Source organism: Macaca thibetana, chromosome 7 (assembly GCF_024542745.1).
Source record: "Macaca thibetana thibetana isolate TM-01 chromosome 7, ASM2454274v1, whole genome shotgun sequence".
NCBI classification, from domain to species: domain Eukaryota; kingdom Metazoa; phylum Chordata; class Mammalia; order Primates; family Cercopithecidae; genus Macaca; species Macaca thibetana.
This window is the reverse complement of record NC_065584.1, coordinates 43667365-43692257: the sequence shown is the minus strand read 5'-3', so window position 1 is coordinate 43692257 and position 24893 is coordinate 43667365. Positions and strand designations below refer to the sequence as shown.

The 24893-nt window shown below is 39.4% G+C and overlaps 1 protein-coding gene across 1 annotated transcript in view; it reads left to right on the top strand.

Annotated features, from left to right (window-relative positions):
- Positions 1-24893, top strand: part of SYNE2 (spectrin repeat containing nuclear envelope protein 2) — a 377154-nt gene that overhangs the window by 217613 nt on the left and 134648 nt on the right. The window contains 9 exon segments of the mRNA XM_050797880.1: positions 2505-2770; positions 4910-5078; positions 6889-7044; positions 9421-9561; positions 11379-11561; positions 12362-12499; positions 18662-18847; positions 21883-22005; positions 23174-23356. Coding sequence (XP_050653837.1) covers positions 2505-2770; positions 4910-5078; positions 6889-7044; positions 9421-9561; positions 11379-11561; positions 12362-12499; positions 18662-18847; positions 21883-22005; positions 23174-23356 — 1545 coding nt within the window.

Here is a 24893-nt window from a genome sequence, read left to right as displayed (position 1 = left end):
TTGCAACTATTTTACTGATTCTAGGGCTGTCTTCACACTTTTTAGCGTAAAATGTGTTGTTCCGACAAGTGCACACGATCACATGATCACCAACAAAATCAATGTTTAAGACAATTCTGTCACCCTAGAAGTTTCCCCTGTTCCTCTTTGTGGTCAGTGCCTTCCGTAACCTCCAACCCCTGGAACGTTAATCTGTTTCTGTTCCCATAGTATTTCCATTTCCAGAATGTCATATGGATGGACTCCTTACAGTTTGTGGCCCTTTGAGTTTGCTTTTCTCCCCTAAGCATAATGCACTTGAAATTCATTCTTGCTGCTGCTTGTATTCGTAATTCATTTATCTTTATTCCTGACTAGTATTGCTTTGGGTGGGTGTAATACAGTTTGTTTATTCATTCCCAAGTTGAAGAATTGCCTGGCTTTGGGGTAAAATTATTGTCCTAATAAAAACTGTGGCCAGGCACCGTGGCTGACGCCTGTAATCCCAGCACTTTGGGAGGCCAAGGTGGGTAGATCACGAGGTCAGGAGTTCAAGACCAGCCTGGCCAAGATGGTGAAACCCTGTCTCTACTAAAAATACAAAAAAATTAGCCAGGCATGGTGGCGGATGCCTGTAATCCCAGCTACTCGGGAGACTGAGGGAGAGAATTGCTTGAACCTAGGAGGTGGAGGTTACAGTGAGCTGAGATCACACCATGGCACTCTAGCCTGGGTGACAGAGAGAGACTCTGTCTCAAAGAAAAAATATATATGTATATAGTGTTCTCCCTCTTGTATTCCCCGTTCTCAATCACTTACCAACTTCTCAGTGGACACCAGAGCTTGGGACTGAGGCTTGCAAATGGTAGTTTATTTTGGAAAGTGATCCCAGGGAACAGGAGTGGGAGATGAGGGGAAATGGAACAGGAAAGGTCTGAGCCTTTCGTCTTTTTACTCTTACTGGATCGTGGTTGCTACAGCTTGATAATAATTCTGGTTATTATCAAGTTAAATCTGCCCATTTCTGGTGCGTAAGCACCAAGAGGTGCCCCATTAAGTCCTGGATTACAGACATAGTTTTTTCAACCCTGATGCACATTGGAAACCCTACATGTACAATTCCCCCATCAATGTAGCAATTTCTTTATTTGCATGCTAGTTTCCAGCAGGGGGACACAAAATGATGCAGTGGATCCCTTATCTCATTCCCTGGTGGAAGTGTAGCTGTCTGGCAAAGAACCAGGACTTCTAATTCAACTGAATTTAGGTTTGAGGTGATGAGAAGCACCCATTGCACACCTGGGTCTCTTGGACAGTGGCCAGTCTACATCTGCATCCATGTATTCTAGTTATTGGGTACCCAACTGGATCATATAGCCCAAATGGCAGGGCAGCTTATACCACAGCCCGACACTGCTGTGGTGCTTTTTCTCCAGGTCTCTCTTGACATTGGCAGCATTCTGATAAATGCATCTGAGCAGTAATCCCAAGGATAGCATATACTGCCTCCCAGACCTCAAAAGGTCCATTCAGTGCTGTGTCTCTTTCTCAGTGGTAGAGTTATAAGATTGAACAACTTGACCTTTACCTTAGAGAAGTCCTGGCATGCCCCAGGCCCTGATACTGGGGCTCCTGAATTTTCACAGGCTTTGTTTCTCACCCTCTGGCATGTCTGACTGGCCATTCAGGTCCTCACCATTTCAGTTAGTATGATATCATAAACATAGATGACTGGAGTGACATCCTGTAATGTCATGATTGCAAGATCCATGACTGTGTTTGAACATGGAGCAGGAGAGTTAACCATCACTGAGGCAGGATGTGATAAATGAGTACTGTAGCCAAGGGGTGGGCCAGGGGCTTCAAGGGGAGGCGTAAGAATGACCTGATTCAGGGGCCTTTGAGACTTTTTTCTACATCTTAGTTGAGTTCAGGGCTGGTGGAACGAACAGTTTCTAGATATGTGATGTAATAGGTTATGTATTTCTGAGTTCTGTGTCCACCATTATTGATAAATACTTGATTGGTTCGGTAATTCTGGCTGCTTTACCTTTGTCATGTGTCAGGGTAATGAGAATCTGCTGGACTTACTTTTTTAGCATATAGGGATTGGAAGTGAAAGAAAAGAGACCAGCAGAAAAATTTTCCATATCCAATAGTTGCCCAACCTCTTATACTTAGTGAAAGCAGTTTGGTGGAGCTCATGTGCTTATCTCAGGAGAAATGTTGCTTTATCCAACTGAAATCTGAAGGAGAAATAAATTTTTTATGAGGATATTCAACAGCATTTCCTTCATACCACAACAGCAGTACTCTATTTCAGTCACACATCAACATGAGCAATAGCTGGGAATTAAGGGATTCTGATAGCAGAGGATTAATATTCCCAGCTATAGGAAAACATGGTAGGATATGGCACTAGCAACCGTTTGAAGAGAGAGCATACAAAAATTATGGCTACTTCAGGTCCTGAAATGGTAATTGTATATTTTACTTATTTTAGTTCTTTTTGTTTATTGAATTAGATTGAACGAGAAGCAATTATTTTAGATAATCTTCAGGAAGAACTCCCTGAAATTTCCAAAACAAAAGAGGCATACACCACAGAGGAACTCTGTGAGCTGCTAGACTGTTTATGCCAATATGGAGAGAATGTGGAGAAGCAGCAGCTGTTACTGACTCTACTTCTTCAGCGCATCAGAAGTATCCAGAATGTTCCTGAAAGCTCAGGGGCTGTGGAAAGTGTTCCAGCATTTCAAGAAATTACTTCTATGCAACAACGATGCAACAAGTAAGATTTATGAAAAACTGTTAAGGACATGTGCTTGACAATTATGGCTCAACATTTAGAAAATCTAAAAGTATAGAATAATGGCAAATGATACAATAGAATTGAGGTGAGACAACACTGATAGGTATAAAAAGGGATAGAACAGATTAATAACTGTAATTAAGCACACATTTTCCATCCTGGTGTTAACGAGGGTGAATATCCTTCCAGTTTCCTTTTTTGTCATTTGTGATTTTTTTTTTTTCCCTTTTTCTAGTTTAGTAATATATATTTATTATAGGAAATTCAGGCCGGGCTCAGTGACTCACTCCTGTAATCCCAGCACTTTGGGAGGCCAAGGTGGGCAGATCATGAGGTCAGGAGATCAAGACCATCCTAGCTAACATGGTGAAACCCTGTCTCTACTAAAAATACAAAAAGTTAGCCGGGCGTGGTGGCAGGTGCCTATAAGTCCCAGCTGCTCTGGAGGCTGAGGCAGGAGAATGGCGTGAACCCGGGAGGCAGAGCTTGCAGTGAGCTGAGAGTGCGCCACTGTACTCCAGCCTGGGTGACAAAGCGAGACTCTGCCTCAAAAAAAAAAAAAAAAAAAAAGAAATTCAGAAACTGAAAATTACAAAAATTAATATAAAAATCTACCTTAATGTCACCACTCAGCAATAACCACTGCTAATCATTTTTTTCTCCTTTTTTACTATGATTTTGTTTTTAAATAAATTGAGATCAAAATACTTGTACTGTTTTATATTCTGCTGAATAATTTACCAGCAAATCATGTTTGCCTTCCTATGCCATTAAATGTTCTTTTCAAATGTAACTAGCTGTGGCCGGGCATGGTGGCTCACGCCTGTAATCCCAGCACTTTGCCCATGTTGGCCAGGGCGATCTCGAACGCCTGACCTCAGGTGATGCACTCTTCTCAGCCTCCCAAAGTGTTGGGATTACAGGCGTGACCCGCTGTGCCCTGCCGGTACACTTCTGGCTGATAGGCTATAAATCAAGGGATCCTTTGATACCTTTCTTGAGTTCAATTAATTTGCTGGAGTGGCTCATAGAACTCAAGAAAACACTTTAGTCATGTTTACCAGTTTATTAATAAAGAGTATAATGAAGGATACAGATGAACAGCCAGATGGAAGAGGTGCCTGAGGCACGGTATAGGAAGGGGCCTGGGGCTTCCCTGTTTTCTCTAGGTGGTGGAACCCCCAGGCTATCAGCAATCCAGAAGCTCTGTGAGCCCTGTCTTTTGGGGTTTCTTATGGAGATTTGATTATGTAGTCTCATTATGAATTCATTATGATTGATTATATAATTGGCCATTGGCAATCAACTCAACTTTGAGCTTCTGTCCCCTCCCGCAGAGGCTGGGGGTGTGTGTTGGAGGTAGGGGTGGTACTGAAAGTTCCAACCTTTTAATCACATAGTTGGTTCCCCTGGCAACCAGCCCTCATCCTGAGGCTACTCAGGATCCCACCTAGAGTTGCCTCCTTAGAACTAAAGATGCTCCTATCACTCAGGAAATTACAAAGGACTTAGGAGCTCTGTGTCAGAAACTGGTCAAAAATCAAATATTAGGACAAAAGACTCCTAGCTAGCACTCCTATCTACAAAGGTATTAAGAGCTCTGTCTCAGGAACCAGAGCAGAGATCGAGTATATATTTATTATATCACAATATCATAGATACTTACCAAATAACCCTCAGGAAAGATTTTACCCACTTCAATGCCTCTTCTGATATTTGCTACATCCACAGCAAAATGAATCAGCTTAAGAGAAGAAGACCAGTGGGGTTGTCTATCCCCAGAAGCCCACCCATGATTCCATTCACACCTCTAAGTCATTTTCATTTGAGCTCAAGGGTTACATGGAGAAAAAGAGAGGACAGAGATGTCAGTTACAATGGAATATGTGAAAAAGAGAATATTTGGGGCGAAAGGTTTGGAGAGGTTTTTGATTAAGTGATAAGATTTTGTACCTGTTTGTATATGTGGTATATCCATTATCAAAAATTGTTACTTTTTTCTTAGAGGAAATAACTGTCCTTTACGAGCTATTCAGGCATTTCATTAATTGTTGCAATAAAACTGTTTCACAGAAGAGCAGGATAAAGAAACAATTATATTTTGATGTTCTCTTTTAGGCTTCTTCAGAAAGTTCAAAAAAATAAAGAATTAGTGCAGACTGAAATCCAAGAAAGACATTCCTTCACAAAAGAGATAATTGCTTTGAAGAATTTATTTCAACAGACCACAACTTCTTTCCAAAATATGGCATTCCAGGATCACCCAGAAAAGTCAGAACAATTTGAGGTAAGTGAGGAGCGAATTAGTGAATGTGGCAGATACAGGCTCACAGTCTTGTATCCAAAGTCCTTGGGGTAGATATAACTCAGTGGCTGGGTTTGGGGGAGTGGTCTGGGGAGAGAGAGGCACAGGCAAAGCCCCTGTGGCATGGTGTGGGCAGAACCAAGGGAGAAGATCAGTGTGGCTGGAGAGCGGAGAACAGAGTTGAAACAAGGCTGGAAGGTAAGCCAGTCTGGACCAAGCAGCCTTCTTTCAACTATATTTCCAGTGTGTTTGGTGAATAAGGGCCTCAGACCACTCTTGAGTAGCATGTTGGGTTACTCCTTTAGTAGGACTTAGTGCCTTGTCTCTGATAGGGCCTAGGTACACCCTACAGGTCATCTGGAATCTCATTTCTTCAGAATAATCTCCTTTTTCATTCCAGTCCAATGGTGACAGCCCAAAAGGATGTTTGGAAGTTTATTCAAAAGTCACGTGTTGGCCAGACACAGTGGCTCACACCTGTAATCCCAGCACTTTGGGAGGCCCAGGCAGGCAGATCACTTGGGGTCAGGAGGTCAAGACCAACCTGGCCAACATGGGGAAACCCCATCTCTACTAAAAATACAAAAATTAGCCAGGCGTGGTAGCGTGTGCCTGTAATCCCAGCTACTGGGATGCTGAGGCAGGAGAATCACTTGGACCCAGGAGGCAGTGGTTGCAGTGAGCTGAGATCATGCCACTGCACTCCAGCCTGGCTCCATCTTAAAAAAAAAAAAGAAAAAAAAGTCATATGCTGTCTAAAGAGAACTTTCGGTTATTATATTGGAAAGTAAAGAAGCAGTCTTCATGGGCAAGCCTTCCAAGTGTACCTCTGAATGAAAGCCTGTACTCCTGGACTAGGTGTAGATAAAACGGGATGACACTTACTTCTTAAACCGCATCTTTGAATGGCATTGTTCTCTAACTTTCTCTCTCTAGATTTGTCCTCTGCTGAGGATTAAGAAAAGGAAAACAATGACACATCACAGAGCCATTTAAAATTGTAATCATTCTTCACTGCAGTGACTCAATCCATGAACACAAATAATGCTACTGAACAGCTACTGTAAAAACAAAACAAACAACAAAAAAGCCATAGTCAAGTCAAGAAGTATTTTTCCACTTGATCTTTGGGAAACTTTCCCAAACAAATGAGTTTCTCCTTTATAATTACTGCAGGAGAAGGTAGATCAGATTTGGTTTCTAGGCCACAACCAATAGACTATTTGTTCAGGTTTCTTTTATCTCCTAAAAAACCTACATTCTTTGTATGGAACTGGAACCCTCCCTTTTGAAAGAAGTTGAGCTCTGCCGGGCTGTCTAATTACATGAAAGTAGACACTTCTGCTCCAAGCATGGGGCTTTTAGTGGCCTTGAATCATTGTGATGATAATGGAGGAAGAAGCAGAAATAGCAACACATTAATAACAACAACAAAAAACTTCTTTGAAACTTTTTTTTTTTTTGCTGCTTGCAGCTTTTTAGATCAGGTCTGCAACGCAGATACAATGAAATCCTAAAGGTACTTTAGAAGCAGGGGGTGTTGTAATGTCTTTTCTAGATAATGGTGTGACACTATGAAGAGATATCAAGTTTAATTCTTACAAATTAGAAAGCATCATCTGACTAAACTGAGTATCTCTCGGGCTTAATCAGCTTGTATCACTAGTGGGGTTTTGTCATGCAAACTGCTCTCCTTTAAATCATAAGGATGTGCTGGAAGGCTGCTTTTACTTCCTAGAGTTAAACTTTTCCCCCAGTCTTGTGAGTATTGCAACTCTCTTAATGTTTTTAGGAGCTTCAAAGCATCCTTAAGGAAGGGAAGCTAACTTTTGAGAATATTATGGAAAAACTACGAATCAAGTATTCTGAAATGTACACCATAGTCCCTGCAGAGATTGAATCCCAGGTGGAAGAATGCAGAAAAGCTTTAGAAGACATAGATGAGAAGGTAATAATAATGTCTATACTACTGTTATTGTTTATGGAGCTGAATGTCTATCAAAAGGAAAATATCATTTAATGTCAAATTCCATTTGCTGGGATTTCAGCTATGACTGCTTTTAAGAGTTAAGTGACCATTTTGTCTAATATTGAATGCTAAGATAAAGATGCTTTAAATATGTGACATAACAGAATTAGATAATTTATGTATATTTAATTGTCGAAATGCTGCTTCTTCTCTTGCATTTTATAATACAGTTATATATCTTTTACTGGTTTTGTTTGCTTTTGTACAACCACTATACAACCACTTGAACATTTTGGACGTTAATACTTTGCTTTAAAACACATCCTTTGAAACATTTTGACATTACAGCTGAGGGCAATAAGAATACAAATTTCACAACTCACTAGGAATAGCACTTAGTATGTAGTGTCTGTCTAATGATGATGTTAACAGAATTCTCATGAAAAGTACCTGAGCGAATCTTTATACCTGAAAGTCCAGATTTGAAGAAAAGGTGGAAAATATTTTATAATACTAGAAACATAGGAGCCTAGCAAGATATTTTGATTAGATTGTAAAAAGAGAGCCCATATCAAACAGAAGAAAATTCTGTTTGGTCTGGTATCCACAGAAGTTTTTTTTTTTTTTTTTTAAATTAATTAATTTATTTATTTTTTCTGCCTAGAATACTTACAACTTGATAAATAAAATAGATCTTAGATAAACACAAAAAACTCAGATTTCAAACTTAGTTGCTAAAATATGTCATTAATTCTATGACAGATTTCTCAGGAAAATCTCACAAGGTAAAAAACATGTAAACTTAATGTATATTTATGACAAATCTTTTTTATTTAACACACAAGAAAACCTATTTTGTACTTTCTCAAGGATCTGGTACTATTGATTTTATTTTAGGAAAATACTAAATGTTTTGAGAGAAACTAAATGTTATTCTCATGAATACTTATGAAAATCTGTAGCAGAGTAAATTAATAATCAAAATCCGTCGTTCAAATTCAAGGTAGAAAATTTCCGCTATGACCCTGTGTATTTGTCACAAATAGCAACTAATTTTTATTATGTGATGTGGCTAAAGGAAATTCAAGGATCCTGGGACAGACGCAGTAACATTGTGTATAATTCAAATGGCTATATTCATTTCCTAAATCATGATCTGTCCTAATGTATCTAAATGGTATACATTTCTGCCAGGAGAATAAGTGCACAAAATATCAGAAAACTTTGTCTTGTGGTAATTTGTGACACAGCCAGCCATAAAAAACTAACATGGAACCAAAGTGAGATTTTTTCCTAATAATATTGACTGCAGTATGGTCTGGGGAATAAAGACATGATATAAAAGTATCAACAGCCTGATATTGTGAATAGAGCCTGGGACTCAATCTGGGGACTTGGGGGTTTCTTGGGACAAGTTCATCTACTTCCTTGACATATGACTGCAGCAAATCATTTAGTCTGTGTTCCAGTTTCTGCATCTGTATACTATCTGCATAGGATGCTTTTAGTCTCAATGGTTACACAGATACAGTTTTGTTTTGTTTTTTTTAATTTACAAAACAAAGGATTATACAAAAGCATAAAGTATTACTTGGTTATTTAGTAGCTGCTTGGAGAAAGCCTTATCAAATAGCAAAACAAGAACACACACCAGTCAGGTATTTGGAAAGTGATATACTCAACATTCATTTATTATCTTTCCTAGCTCAAGGTTTTTTTGTTTGTTTGTTTGTTTCTTTTTAAGAGAATCGTTTAGATAAAAAAAATTACACTGTTCAGTAGCTAAGTTTCTGATGGCTGGGAAAACATCTACAAATGGTTACACAGAGAATAATTAAACTCTGTGCATCCTCAAGAAATAGCTACTTTTAGAAGGTTGTTTCACTCAAATGAGTACTGTGATTGGAATTATATTTTTTTTAAAAGTCAGCTTGAGAGTAAATTTGGTTTTATTGAAAACAGATCTGTGCAGAGGATTTTCTCATAAAATGGAAAGATCATATAAAAATCGTTTATCCCCCAGGAATTCTTTTATATCATTTGATCCATATGGGGATGTTTCACACAATCCACTCAGTAGTTTTGCCCAACACAGCATATATCTTTAATATATGTTAGATTACATTAAACTAATTTTTGTTTTATTTCAGATGATATTTAAAAGGTCAAGTAAACACACCTGCCATTTATTAGTCTTCCTATCCACCTTCTCATTAATGCATTTTCAGAATTTCTTCCAGCCCTTAAAAGATTTTTACAAGTTGTAACAGAGTGACTACCACTTTTGTTGTTCGAACCTATGAATAAAGTGCAGACAACCTCTCTAAGCCAAATGCATCTTTCTGTCTTTCACAGATTAGCAATGAAATCTTAAAAAGCTCACCGTCATATGCAATGAGGAGAAAAATAGAAGAAATTAACAATGGGCTTCATAATGTTGAAAAGATGTTGCAGCAGAAAAGCAAAAATATTGAGAGAGCGCAAGAAATTCAAAAGGTAAAATCCTCCTTTAACTCCCTTCAGCATTTGGTATTTCTGACCCACTCCTGCCCTGTTCATCAGTTATCACAAGGTGAGTTCTTTGAATTAATCTGAAGCACAGAAATCATAAACCAAATCCACAGAGGCATCACCTAGAGAGGCTTGATAGGGAAAAGTTGCATTTAAAAATTATTCTGTTGGCCAGGTGCGGTGGTTCACGCCTGTAATCCCAGCACTTTGGGAGGCCAAGGTGGGATGATCACTTGAGCCTAGGAGTTTGAGACCAGCTTGGCCAACATGGCAAAACCCTGTCTCTACTAAAAATACAGAACTTAGCTGGGCGTGGTGGCACAAGACTGCAATTCTAGCTACTCAGGAGACTGAGGCATGAAAATCCCTTGAACCCAGGAGACGGAGGTTGCAGTGAGCCGAGATCACGTCACTGAATTCCAGTGTGGGTGACAGAGTGAGACTCTCTCAAAAAAAAATTCTGTTTTTCCATGGTGGGCATATACCCAAACTTCTGAGAGCCTGTGATTTTCACAAGTAAAGGAAAGTAAGGATCTTATCTTGGGGATACTGATATTAAAAATCATTCAATAGAATATGAAAAATATTAAAGCTCTTTTTTAGACTGCCAAGGTTAAATAAAAATAAAAATTCCAAATGTATTTCCCTTGTAAAATGTCTTATAAAATAAAATCTTAGGTAAAACTGTACATAAACACTATTCTACTTCTTAATTTGCAAGCAAACTACAGTATAGGGAAAGGATTCTTGTTTTAATCTGTATCTTAAGGAAATATTTTAATAATTTGGGGCTTTTAAAATAGGTCAGAATATGGCTCACTATTGGACAAATCTTAAGCAGAGGAACCTAATTTAACAAGTTAGATATAGTCCTCAAGATAGGGGAAAAAAATGTTTTTAAGCAAACATTAAGAATTGAATATTTTAGCTTTGAAATTTTCCTCTGCCCAGTGAAGTTCAGATTTGAATCCAACCTATTGGTTTCTTGAGTCAAAAGCAGTTGCTCCTAATCATGTTTCTAGAGCTCTCTGCCTCTGCATTCATCCCAAGTTGGCAGATAGTTTTCTTTTTTTAAATTTTTGAGATAGGGTCTTACCCTGTCACCCAAGCTGGAGAGCAGTGGTGTGATCAAAACTCACTTCAGCCTTGACCTCCCTGGCTCAATCAATCCTCCCACCTCAGTCTCCCAAGCAGCTGAGACGGCAGGTGTGCGCCACCACACCTGGCTAATTTTTCATGTTTTTTGTAGAGACAGGGCCTCCCTGTTTTGTTCAGGCTGGTCTCGAACTCCTGGGCTCAAGCAGTCCACACATCTTGGCCTCCAAAATTGCATGAGCCACTGCACCCAGCCCAGATATTTTTCTTTGTTTTATTTTTTCACTTAACATTATTTTCTAGATTGAGTGTGTGTGTGCGTGCATGCACGTGCGTGTGTATGAACTGGTGTAAATAGGTTCAAGTATTTCCCCAAGCCCTTTTTAAACAGAATGTTTTGCTCGTCACTCTTGAGAGATGAGGGCTGTATTGCCCTTGTCGGTCATCTCTAGAAATGTCCAGGTCTTTCTGTTCCCCTACAGCTAATTTGTAGTGAAATGAATACTGTTACAGTTGGGAGAGCTCAGGAAAAGTGTTTTTCAGTTTAGATAACAAATTGCTGGATATAAATTAACAGCTATTCTTGTGATGTTGTTTCTGTGGTGTTTTAGTAGCATTTATAAATGTAAATACTGTGTGAAAACCAGGCATTGCCTCCATAAACTATGACCTCTTCATTCAAGTTGACTTACGATTTCCTTCTCCAGAAAATGTGGGATGAGTTAGATCTATGGCATTCCAAACTAAATGAGCTGGATTCTGAAGTTCAGGACATCGTTGAACAGGACCCAGGACAGGCTCAAGAATGGATGGATAACTTGATGATTCCTTTCCAGCAGTATCAGCAAGTATCACAGAGAGCAGAGTCTAAAACCTCACAGTTGAATAAGGTATGGCTGTGACTCATAATAGCTTCATATCATGTGGTGGTATTGAGATAGTGTTAAAGCAAAACAATATATTCAGAAACAGCCAATTTCTCTTGAATTATCAGTTTTGGACTTGAAGCTGGGGCCATGGTAGGCTCGCGTGGGCACTGAGGAGACAGATTTCAATGCTAGTGCAGGCAGAAAGTCTGATTGGGCAGATAGAACCAAGAATCCGAAAGTTGACCACAGCAAGAGCCAGGCAAACTGTTGGGAAGTCCAGGCTCCCCTACAGGTGGATAAAGACCAGTAATGGGAATTTAGGACAGGTGATCTCCAGAGTCTAGTGAGGGAGACAACAATGAGAAAGACTGTCATTCAGGTACAGGATACCCTCTCTACCCTCCTTCCAAACAGGAGCTGTGGTTGGCTGAGTTGTGTTTGTGATTTAACAAGAGTGAGGCAGCATCCTAGTCTTAGAAGAACTGTAGGGCAAGGTCTTGAACAGGAGGACAAAGTACAGCCCAGTTTTTAAAATGAAGCCTAAAATGGGAACCAGAATAGTTGCAAAGCTAACCCAGAACTTTGCTGAGGCCCATGATATTGGAGTAGAACCGCTTAAATCCTTTCTATGGTCAGAGTTAATCTTAAAAGTCAGAAGTATAATAACCTAGAGCAGGTGAACAAGTGGCCCCAGCCATGAGGAGCAGACATCTGCAAGGCCTGACACACCCCTGACTAACAGCAACTGACTCTTCATCGAGGAGTCATTTGGCTCCAGTAAAAGGCATGTGACCAAATTTGGTCCTGCATCTCTTTCTCAGGCCACAGTTAAGATGGAGGAATATAATGACCTTCTGAAGAGCACTGAGGCTTGGATAGAAAATACCAGTCATTTGCTGGCCAATCCTGCTGACTATGACTCTTCAAGGACACTGAGTCACCATGCTAGCACTCTGCAGGTAAGTGTTCTTCCAGGTTTTCTGCTGCTCATAGCATCTACATAAGGATTCATGGCTTACCTGATCGTCCTGGTGCTTTTTTCCTCCTTTCCTGAAATACAATCTTACCACTAACCGTGTCAGTGGCAGAAGGAAGCTTGAGAGAGTGGCAAGCACTAGACACAGATTTTGGAGAGCAGGATTCAGCTCTTACTGTCCTGATAACTACTTTACGACTTTTTTGATAATTTCGTTTATCTTCTATGGACCTCAGTTTCTCCCCATGAAATAAGAATGTGCACAGGATAGTGCTAATGGTTTTGGTTGTTAGAATTCTAAGATGCCCCCCAATATTCCCATCCTCTGGTATATATGACCTGAAAGAATAGTTGAAAGAATAATACTTGAATGTGGGCAGGAATATGAATACGATGGGAAAGTCACTTCATTGACTAGGTTACGTTATATGACTAAGGTAATGGAGTAGTCACTCCCATAAATACTTGATTAACATGATTATAAGACTCTCTTATATGGGATTTTTTTATTTGGAATGCTCCACCGGTAAGTATAATACTTATATTCCAAAATTTGAAGAAGTCCAAAATCCGAAACGCTTCTGGTCTCAAGCATTTCAGATAAGGGTTACTCAGCCTGTAGCAGAGTGTAGTGAGATTCTCCTTGAGAAAGTGGCTATATTGTCAGAGGGCCATGGAGCTAGGGCCCAAAGGCTCTTTCTAGAAGCTGAGAGTCAGTGAGAGCCAGCTAGGAAACAGGGAGCCCAGTCCTACAGCTGGATTTTGCCAACAACCTGAATGATCTTGAAAGAGAACCCCAAGCTCCAGATGGCACCGGACTGCATCCTTGTGGCTCCCCGTACAGAGGACTCACCTCAGCTCTACCTGGACTCCTTACCCCTGAACACTACAAGATAACTTTTTTGTGTTTTAAGCCATTAAGTTTGTGGTAATTAGTTACACAGCAATAGAACATGAATCCATGGTTCCTTCCACTTCTAACACACCATGATTCCAAATTTCCTGTCCTTGCTGGTACTCCACATGTGCCCCATGTGTCTATGCTGGCTTACAAAGACAAAACAAATGAAAGTGTTTTCCTACTTGAGGCCTCGGCTGCAAAACATCTTCTGGATGCTGAGTATTAGGGAAGTTGCATTGCACAGGTGTGTTTTCCTTCTTTTATTCTGCCATGAGAAGGAATCCCTTAGAGAAAAGCTTATTTGGTAACAGTGTTTACAGAATCAGACCTCAAAGGTGATTCAGCTCCTTTTTCTATCTTTAGAATGGCACAGTGTGTTCCTAAGTGAGCTGCTGACCTCAGACCTCCCTGAAGTTTGAGAATTGTTGGCGTTTTTTTTTTTATGGTAACAATTGTAAAGATGCTGCATTTCTACCCATTTTTTTTTCCTTTTCTTCCCCTTGCTCATGATTTTTTTGCCTTTCCCCACTTGGATTAACTTTCCACATCCCCAAAGTTTGTCATTTTTAAACTTTTTATCACCTCCCTGAGTCACTATTTTTGAGGACTGTACCAAGACAAAAGAGAGGAATGATGCTTTTTTTTTTCCCTTCAAATGCTTATTATGAGTTAAAAAAACAAACTGTACAAAAGTGAGCTCAGGCAAAAGCAGCTGGGATTTTGCTACCTTCTACTGATACCAATGTAAAAATGTGAAAGCATCTCTCAAACTCCAGGACATTTTAAATTGCTAGACTTTCTTTCTGAGCTAGAACTGAGTAAAGGAAGTAGGGACAAGGGAAGGTGCGAGTTTATTTCTGTGTGCCCTGATGTGTCCTAATCTCCCCCTGGGAAGTAAGTCCCAAATAAAACTATGTGAAATCCTCGTTTGTCCAATAATTCTACTTTTAGGGTGCCCTTTTCCATTTTCTAGCATATTCAGGTATTTTTAAATTCACTTTTAAAGAGGTGTCAGAACTCTCAACTAGGCTTTAAATGTTTGTTTTAATTGTACCCTTCTACCTGGATTGTGTTTGTTAAAACAAGTCTTTGTAACCTAAAGATAATTCCATAAATACTACTGTTGTAAGAATCACTGAAACATAAATTCATAAATTGTCATTATAAAAATAGAAAATTATTATTTTTTTCTTTTTTGAGATGGAGTTTCACTCTTTTTGCCCAGGCTGGAGTGCAATGGTGCGATCTCGGCTCTCCACAACCTCCGCCCCCCAGGTTCCAGTAATTCTCCTGCCTCAGCTTCCCCAGTAGCTGAGATTACAGGTGCATGCCACCACACTCACCTTATTTTGTATTTTTAGTAGAGACGGGATTTCACTATGTTGGCCAGGCTGGTCTTGAACTCCTGACCTCAGCTGATCTGCCCGCCTCGACCTCCCAAAGTGCTGGGATTACAGGCGTGAGCCACCGCACCTGGCCTGTTTTTTAAATCAACTTTATTGAGGTATAATTTACATATTAGTAAAAATATCAATACACCTATTTTAAGTATGCAGTTAGGTGAGTTTTGATAAAAGTGCAGTTGTATAACCACCACCGCCATCAATATAAGGAACATCTCCATCTCCCAAGACGTTTCCTCCTGCCTCTTTGCAGTCAATTCCTTTTCACCCATCTTCAACCCTAGGTAACCACTCACAGTTTCTTATTACTATAGTTTTGCCTTTTCTAGAATATCATGTAGAGGGAATCAAACAGTGTGTAGTCTTTCGTGTCTCACTTGTTTCAATTCACATAATGCTTTTGAGATTCATCCAGGTTGTTACACTTAATGCATAGTTAATTCTTTGATTGCCAAGTAGTGTTCCAGTTTTGGAAATAAATTTGGAATTAAGTAGTTTGTTTATCTACCAGTTAATAGATATTTGGGTTGTTTCCAGTTTTGAGCTATGTATTCGCTGTTGTTGTCTAACAAATTACTCCAAAAGTTAGCAGCTTGAAACCGCAAACTGTTACTATCACAGTGAGTCAGGAGTCCACCGGCATGGCTTAGCTAAGTATCTCTGGCTCAGGTTCTCTCATGAGAATGCCGTCAAGGTGTTGGCAAAGGCTGCAGACTCATCTGAAGGCTCAATTTGCATGAGGGAGGAGGTGGGATCCGCTTCCAGGCTCATTCCCATGGCTGTTGACAGGCCTCAGAAGATCTGCTTCTACTCACAGACACGTGAGCTCCTCCAGGAGTCTGCCTCACACCATGGCAGCTGGCTTCCCTCGGCATAAACAATTTCCAAGAGAGTGAGAGAGAGCTCTCAAGACAGAAGCCACCTTTTTTTTTTTTTTAAATTTTAGAGACAGGGTCTTGCTCTGTCACCCAGGCTGGAGTGCAGTGGCACAATGTCGGCTCACTGCAACCTCCACCTTCTGAGTTCAAATGTTCCTCCCACCTTAGCCTCCCAGGTGGCTGGGACTACAGGCGCACACAACCATGCCCGGCTAATTTTTAAATTTTTGTAGATAAGGTCTCACTTTGTTGCCCAGGCTGGGCCTCAGTCTTTGTAATCTAACCTTGGAAGTGACATCTCATCAGTTCTGCCATATTTTATTAGAATTAAATTAGTAAGTCTGGCCTGCATTCAAGGAAGCTGATATAAGGGTATGAATACCAGGAGGTAGGGGTCATTCAGGGCTACCTTAGAGGCTGCTACCATAGGCTATTATGAGCAAAACTGCTGTGAACATTTATATATAAATCTTTGTGTAGACAAATGTTTTCATTTTATTTCAAAGAATAAATACCTAAAAGTAGGATCTCTGACTTTTACGATGTGTTTAAATAAATAATAAACTGAGAAATTGTTTTCCAAAATGGCTATATCATTTTTCATTCCCACCAGCAACATGAGTTCTAATTGCTTCATATTTTCAACAGTACTTAATATTGTCTGCCTTTTAAATTTTAGCCATTTTAGTGACTTGCAGTGGTAATTCATTGTGGTTTAAATGGCATTTCTGTAATGACTAACAATTTTGAGCATTTATTTATGTCTTTATTGGTCATTTGTACACTTCCTTTGTAAAGTATCTGTTCAATTTTTTTTTTTTTGCCCATTAAAAAAATTGCATTGTTTTGTCTTCTTGTTGAGTTGTAAGTTTTTTGTAAAATATTCTGAACCATTCTTTTGACATATATGTCATTTACAAATATTTTCTTCCAGTCTGTGGCTTGTCTTTTCATTCTTTGAACACTGTCTTTCAAAGAGCAAATGTTACTAATTTGATGAGGTCCAATGTATCAATATTTTCTTTCGTGGATTATTCTTTTGTGCTGCATTCTAAGAAATCCTTACCTAACCCAGGGTTGCAAAGATTTCCTCCTGTGTTTTCTTCCTGTAACTTGATAGTTTTAACTCTTACTGTTAGATCTATGATTTATCTCATGTTTTTTGTTGCATACGGTGTGATTGAAGGATCAAAGTTCTTTTTTTCCATGGAGATATCCAATTGTTTCTGCATCATTTATTGATCAGAATCACCATTAAATTACTTTGGCACTTTATTGGAAATCAATTGACCTTACACATGTGTGTTTATTTCTGGGCGCTCCCTTCTGTTCAATTGATTTGTATGTCTATACTTTTCACTAATATGACAGTCTTCATTACTATAGCTACTTACTACAGTAAGTCTTGAAATCAGGTAGCATCAATTCTACAACTTTGTCCTTCTTTTTCAGATTTGTTTTGGCTAAATCAAGGCCTTTGTATTTCTATATAAGTCTTAGAATACACTTGTTAATTTCTAAATAAAGGTCTGTGGGAATTTTGAGTGGGATTGCATTAAATTTGTAAATCAATTTGGAAGATAATTAACATCTCAACCATAGTAACTATTCAGTCCAGGAACGTGATATCTCTTTATCTCTTTTGGGGTTTAATTTCTCTGAACAATGTTTTGTAATTTTCAGTATGCAGGTCCTCCTTTTTTTTTTTTTTTTGAGATGGTGTCTCTCTCTGTCGCCCAGCCTGGAGTGCAGTGGTGCGATAATGGCTCACTGCAACCTCCACCTCCTGGGTTCAAGCGATTCTCCTGCCTCAGCCTCCTGAGTAGCTAGGATTACAGGCTCCCGCCACCGCACCTGGCTAATTTTTGTTTTTTTGTTTTTTTTCTTTTTGAGATGGAGTCTTGCTCTGTCACCCAGGCTGGAGTGCTGTGGCCGGATCTCAGCTCACTGCAAGCTCCGCCTCCCGGGTTCACGCCATTCTCCTGCCTCAGCCTCCCGAGTAGCTGGGACTACAGGCGCCCGCCACCTCACCCGGCTAGTTTTTTGTATTTTTTAGTAGAGACGGGGTTTCACCGTGTTAGCCAGGATGGTCTCGTCTCCTGACCTCGTGATCCGCCCGTCTCGGCTTCCCAAAGTGCTGGGATTACAGGCTTGAGCCACCGCACCCGGCCTAATTTTTGTATTTTTGGTAGAGACAGGGTTTCGCCATGTTGGCCAGGCTAGTCTCGAATTCCTGAACTCAGGTGATCCACCCATCTCCGCCTCCCAAAGTGTTGGGATTACAGGCATGAGCCACCGCACCTGGCCCAGTATACATTTCTTGCATGTATATTGTTAAATTTATTCCTAAGTATTTTATTATTTTTGATGCTGTTGTCAATGATAATTGGTAAAAAACAAAAAAAAAGCATTAGTTTTAAGTTTTGTTTTCCTAAACGTTTTCTCCTATAAGGATTTTGAATAAGATTAATATAAAATTCTGAATAACCCACTTAGTTTTAGTGACTTATGATTAAAATTCTAGTTGCTTAAGTGAATGTTCTTTCTCCTATCAGTTATTTTTTGTGGAATTACCTGAAAAGTACATTATCAAGCTGAACATTTTCATTAGGTGGCTGAGCTATTTTGATGTCTTAAATTTGAAAGTTATTACATGTATGAAAGGGCTTATTATGTATAATAAAAGACACTTCTCTCACCCCTATTATTAAAGGATTCTAAAGGTTTTAGAAGTGGACGAAGACCAAATATGTATGTTTCTTATTATATTACAATATACAGGTAGATACTCTGAAGTCTTTTACTGTCATTGACAATAGAGGGTGTTATGTTTTCATTATTGAACTAGAAATGAGTAGGAATTTAAAATGTTGAGACAACTGTCAATTTTCTCTGGTTTAAATTTTAATCAACTTATATCAGGATCTTGATGCCTCTCTTTTTCCCATTCTGTGTTTATCTAGATGGCTTTGGAAGATTCAGAACAGAAGCACAATCTTTTACATTCAATCTTTATGGATCTAGAAGACCTGTCAATAATTTTTGAAACAGATGAATTAACACAATCTGTACAAGAGTTAAGTAATCAAGTAACAGCATTACAACAAAAAATAATGGAAAGCCTTCCACAGATTCAGCGAATGGCTGATGTAAGTTTGCACCATAAAGATATGATTTCTTATTCTTTATTTATATTTCATTCAGGATTAAATTAGAGGCTGTGCAATGGTGGCTCGCGCCTATAATCCCAGCACTTTGGGAGGCCAAGGCGGATGGATCACTTGAGGTCAGGAGTTCAAGATAAGCCTGGCCAACATAGTGAAACCCCATCTCTACTAAAAATACACAAATTAACTGGGTATCGTGGTGCACACCTGTAATCCCAGCTACTTGGAAGGCTGAGGCAGGAGAATCGCTTGAACCTGAGAGGCAGAGGTTACAGTGAGCCAAGATTGCGCCACTGCACTCCAGCCTGGGTGACAGAGCAGGACTGTGTCAAATAAATAAGTAAGAGTTATACTACTAACCAAGCACTATACAGCTAATCAATGTGAAGACACGTTGATCTGGTAAAATGTCATGTGTGTTCTCATTTGTGGAATTACATTTTACTTTACTTTGCAACCTGTAGTGTAACGTGTAACTATAACAAAAAGCATCTCCCCATTTGCAATCCAGAAGTGGTCTGTTTTTTAAAGAGTAAAGAATCCTGATAAAATAAGCTCAGTGTTTTCTCTTTGTCAAAGAGAAATACTACTGATTTTTAAGTGCTGGATAGGAAAGAGGGAATTCAGAGATAGTTCTGGCCGGGCGCGGTGCCCGGCATGGTGGCTCATGCCTGTAATCCCAGCACTTAGGGAGGCAGAGGCGGGAGGATAGCGTGAGCACGAGAGCTTGAGACCTGCCTGGGCACTACAGTAAGACCCCATTCTCCACAAAAAGGAATTAAAAACAAGTGTAAAACAGGTAGTCCCAAGTCTTTATTTACCAACAGCAAATATTTATTGAGGGGTTGTTATTTGCCAGCCTCTGGATTTTTATTTTTGCTTGAAACATCTGAAGCATTTATTTAAAGAGAGAGTCACATGGTAGAGGCAATTACAGTTCTTCATGATTTACCTTTGTTACTCAGTTACATTCCCTAGGCCACACTCATGTGTCTTCGGGGAATAATAACTGTTAAAGTAATTATTTTTGGTTACTGAAGCTCATTTCAAAATTTTTAAATGCTTCTATAATTTTTGATGAAAATTACCCTAAAATACATTGTATAATTCTATATACCTTCTTAAATAGTAGGTACACAGAATAATGTCCATGTAATTTAACTTTTTCTCATAATTTGGAGATATCACTATAAACAGCTATTGTACATACTGCTTCATTTTCTTATGAAGTTTTGTTGGTCCCTGGCCAGGCGCAATGGCTCACGCCTGTAATCCCAGCACTTTGGCAGGCCGAGGTGGACAGATCACCTGAGGTCAGGAGTTCGAGACCTGCCTGGCCAACATGACGAAACCCCGTCACTACTAAAAGTACAAAATTAGGCCGGGCGCAGTGGCTCACGCCTGTAATCCCAGCACTTTGGGAGGCCGAGGAGGGCAGATCACGAGGTCAGGAGATCAAGACCATCCTAGCTAACACAGTGAAATCCCGTCTCTACTAAGAATACAAAAAATTAGCTGGGCGTGGTGGCGGGTGCCTGTAGTCCCAGCTACTTGGGAGACTGAGTCAAGAGGATGGCGTGAACCCGGGAGGCGGAGCTTGCAGTGAGCTGAGATTGCTCCACTGCACTCCAGCCTGGGCGACAGAGCGAGACTCCGTCTCAAAAAATAAACAAACAAAAAAACAAAATTAGCCGAGTGTGGTGGCAGGCGCCTGTAATCCCAGCTACTCGGGAGGCTGAGACAGGAGAATCACTTGAACTCAGGAGGCGGAGGTTGCAGAGAGCCGAGATCATGCCCTTGCGCCCTAGCCTGGGCAAAAAGAGCAAAACTCCCTCTCAAAAATAAAATAAGATAAAATATTTATTGGTTCCTATATTGAATAGCTCTAGACTGCTATAATTTGATACCCTGTCTTTTTTTATGTCATTTTTAAATCTCCTTCATTATTAACCATTCCTTATTGGCACAGTAGATCTGCATTGAACTCTAAAGGCCTTAGGCTCTCTTATGGTTGTGTGGACTTCAGTGTGTAGGTTTTGCAGCATACTTTACTTATTTTTGCAGCATTTCACTTGAAGGTTCTTGGCCAGGTTCTGGATGTTGATACTGATGAGAGAATAACCACTGGACAAATGATCCATTGTTTAACTTAATCTGAGTAGGTTATAAAATAACTCAGTGACACTCCACTTGGCAACAGTTTATTAGGGGGTTAGTGAAAAAGTCCTGACCCTTTTCTAGCTCCTGTGTGTTCGTTTTCCAAGGGTGACTTTATCATTTTACTTAAGGTGGTGGGAGTTTTTAGAATGTCACGCCTACCTGTTTTCAAGTCTTTAAATATATTCCAAAGATAAATCTGAAGAGTTAAAAAAAAAATTGATTTCAATATGTATGATCTTCGATCTCATAGTATGAGTAATTTAAAATTGGCCATATTATGAGCTTTAGTCCAGAAGGTATATAAGCAATGCTTTGTATTGTGGTGTGCTATTAATAGATTAACATTTATATTGGAAGTGGTGAACACTGGCCGGGTGCAGTGCTCACATCTGTAATCCTAGCACTTTGGGAGGCTGAGGCAGGTGGATCACCTGTGGTTGGGAGTTGGAGACCAGCCTGGCCTCCAACTCACCAACATGGTGAAACCCCGTCTCTACTAAAAATATAAAAATTAACTGGGCATGGTGGCACGCGCCTGTAACCCATAGCTATTCAGGAGGCTGAGGCAGGAGAATGGCTTGAACCTGGGAGGCGGAGGTTGCAGTGAGCAGAGATCGCGACATTGCACTCCAGCCTGGGTGACAAGAGTGAAACTCTGTCTCAAAAAAAAAGAAAAAAGAAAAAAAGGAAAGAAAATGGTGAACATTATTTATCTATAGTGCGTGGTTAGTTTTTAAGAGGTATAGATGGCAGACATTATTTGGTTAAATAAGAGAATAGAATTAATGCCAATAAACTGTGTTTTATAGATGATTAATATACAATATATATTGCATCAGTGTGTTCTGAAATTCTAGGATGTGGTTGCTATTGAATCTGAAGTAAAATCAATGGAAAAAAAAGTTTCAAAAATCAAAACTATCCTATTATCAAAAGAAATATTTGATTTTTCACCTGAAGAACATCTTAAACATGGGGAGGTAAGCATAGATTATTATTTAAAGTATTTTCTTATGATACTTATTATGTCTTTTTCAAAATAGAATATAATGTGATTTTAAAAAGCATTTAGTCTTACCAGAGTAATAGCAAAATAAGGTTGGGAAATTGATGGGAATAACTATAACTGTATTTTTAAATCATAGTTGTAGTACCACCTATGTAAAGATAATTTTCCTATAGGTTATTTTTTCGTTTAAATCAAACTCAAAGGCTTGAGCACCTAATTCAGGCTGAACTGGGTTCCAGCCCCAGCTAGACTGCTCACTGCATGACTTTGAGTAATTAATGGTTTTTGGATTGTCTTTCATATCTGTGCACTGGTACTGAGGTGATTACGTTGGCCAATTGTAATGTAAATAGAGCCCCTGACAGAGGAGCTGGGACATGACTAAACAGCAGGCAAATGTTGATCCCCTGCTCAGCCTAGTCATTGAGAGCATGTGGTTGAGGACCAGGGAGGCCTGGATTCTGTTCCCAGCTCTGCCTCTTAACACACTAAGCTTACCTGGATCTTCTAACTTCTGTGAACCCAATTTCCTCACCTGTGAAATGGAGGTTAGGATACTTACCTCTCAAGGGGTTGTAAGGATTAAATGAAATGATATTATATGAAATATGACTTAGTACAGTGAGTAATCTCTTCTAATGTATTGGTTACATAAATCCAGATTCCTGTGGATCAGATGTTATTAAAGCAAAATATAATTATACTCCTGGGACTCATGCAGGACAGTTCTGTTCAAGTCAATAAGCATTTTTGAGGGCCCACTATACGGGAAGCCCTGTGCTAGGTGTAGTTGCTACAAAAGTGAGAGGCAGTACCTGCCCTTACATTGCTCACTGCCTAGTGACAATACACACAGCAGAACACCAGTTCTACACAGAAAGTGGAGGGAGAAAAGGAAGAAAAAGTTGTCCAAATGCGTAATTGAGTATTGGTAGGTTACTCTTGCCCCAGTTATTCTTTCCTGAGACTTTCAACTCCCGGATCACAAGTGATATAATAGTTCTTTTCAATCTGAGCTATGAAATAGTTTTAAAAATGGAAACTATAAAAACTATACCGTATTTTAATTGCAAATAATTAAATTTAACAGTGGCCATTGTCTTTTCATTTCTGTAACATGCTCCCCTTATATAATTAAGGTCATACTTGAAAATATACGTCCCATGAAGAAAACCATTGCTGAGATAGTGTCTTACCAAGAGGAACTGAGGTTGCCGCAGACAGGAATGAAACCTCTCCCTGTGTTTCAGCGGACAAATCAGCTTTTACAAGATATAAAACTATTGGAAAATGTGACTCAAGAACAAAATGAGTTATTAAAGGTAAGCAGTTTCTGATGACAGCCAACTTACTGGATGAGAATGTTCACCAAAAGCTGGTTTGGTTTTTCACCTCTAATTGAAATTTATTATTATCCTGTTATTATAGGAGGTAGCATTTAATATAAAAGCATATCTTCATGCTCAAATGGAGCTAAGGTTATTTTTCTGGCTTCTTATCCTTGTTCTGGTTGAAGACATTAAAACATAATTACGGTCTATTTAATTTCATTCCACAGTTGTTAAAGACCTACATGGGCAAAATTCTGTGGGAAGAGAGTCATACCTGAACAAGGCATTTGCAGCCCCTGAGGCCAACAGATCTGTAAAGTAATCATCACCATAGTAATCTCTTTATTCATCTCAGTCACTCTCCTATTGACTTTCTCGTTACCAAGCATGTGATGTAGGCAGAGTAGGTACTTTATCATCTTTCTTTTTACAGATAAGGAAATCGGCACCAGGGCTAAGTGACCTGCTGAAAGACCACAGAGTTCACTTGTGTAGAGGTTAATGTATGTACACATGGAGCAAGAATTTGAGTTTCTAAACTCCTGGTGTCATTTCTGCATATTGAGGGCTGATATTTTTCATCTTCTTCCCAGAGGGGTTTTGTATTGTGGTGGTGGTGGTTGGGTTTTGTTAAATCACTAGTCTCCATCAGGAATCATCATTAGTTAGGAATAATCTTTAGTTTGTATTCCTAGATCAAGGAATTCCCACAAGAAGAGAAAGTTGTAGAAAGTCTGCACTGACTTCCAGCCCTCTCCGTCGACCTCCTGCGTGCTGCCTTTCCTGATTAGATGGGTCACTGTAGGGGTTATTTTTCATTTTTCATGACGGCCTTCTGTTTATAAGAAGAAAAATGACTGTGTCTTAATCCCTGTTAAATTTCATGTACATTTTGGTGGCCACTCTGTTCTCCTAAGGTTTGAGGAGACTATACTCTCTGGTTTGAGTCTTAACTCAGTTTCTCTGGTCTGGCTACTGGTCAATGATGTCATTCTATAACACCCACAGAGAGAAAGAAGATCTAGCACTCAGTGTACTATCTTGTAATAATATAAAGAGAAGAAAAAAATATATAATTTGATCTATTATTTTCATCCTCTTGTGCTTTATTGGTCTCCTGGTCAGAAGAAGAAAGCCACAGTCCTAACTATGCTTTCAAGTGGCTTCTTCACAGATGAAAAGGGTGAAATAGAAGAGGAACTTCTATTTTGTGCCAAGTTAGGTATCAAACTGTGCTGCTCAAATTTTCCATCTCATTGTGCTGGTGGCAATCAGATGTCCCCTCAGATATTTCAAAGCTAAGGAAGACAGTGGTGATGACAATCATTAGAATATGGTACATTTCCTTTGATTTCTACTTTAGATGTTGTAAGTGCCCTCGTTGTAGAAAATAAGACAAATTACTTTTGTGGGGAGTAACAGGATGTAGTTCATTATTGAGGGCTGGGGAGCAGATGTGCACAGTGAACATAGTTATTCATTTCCAGCCTACAGCTAAAATTATGGTTAAATATTAAAGAAAATACAA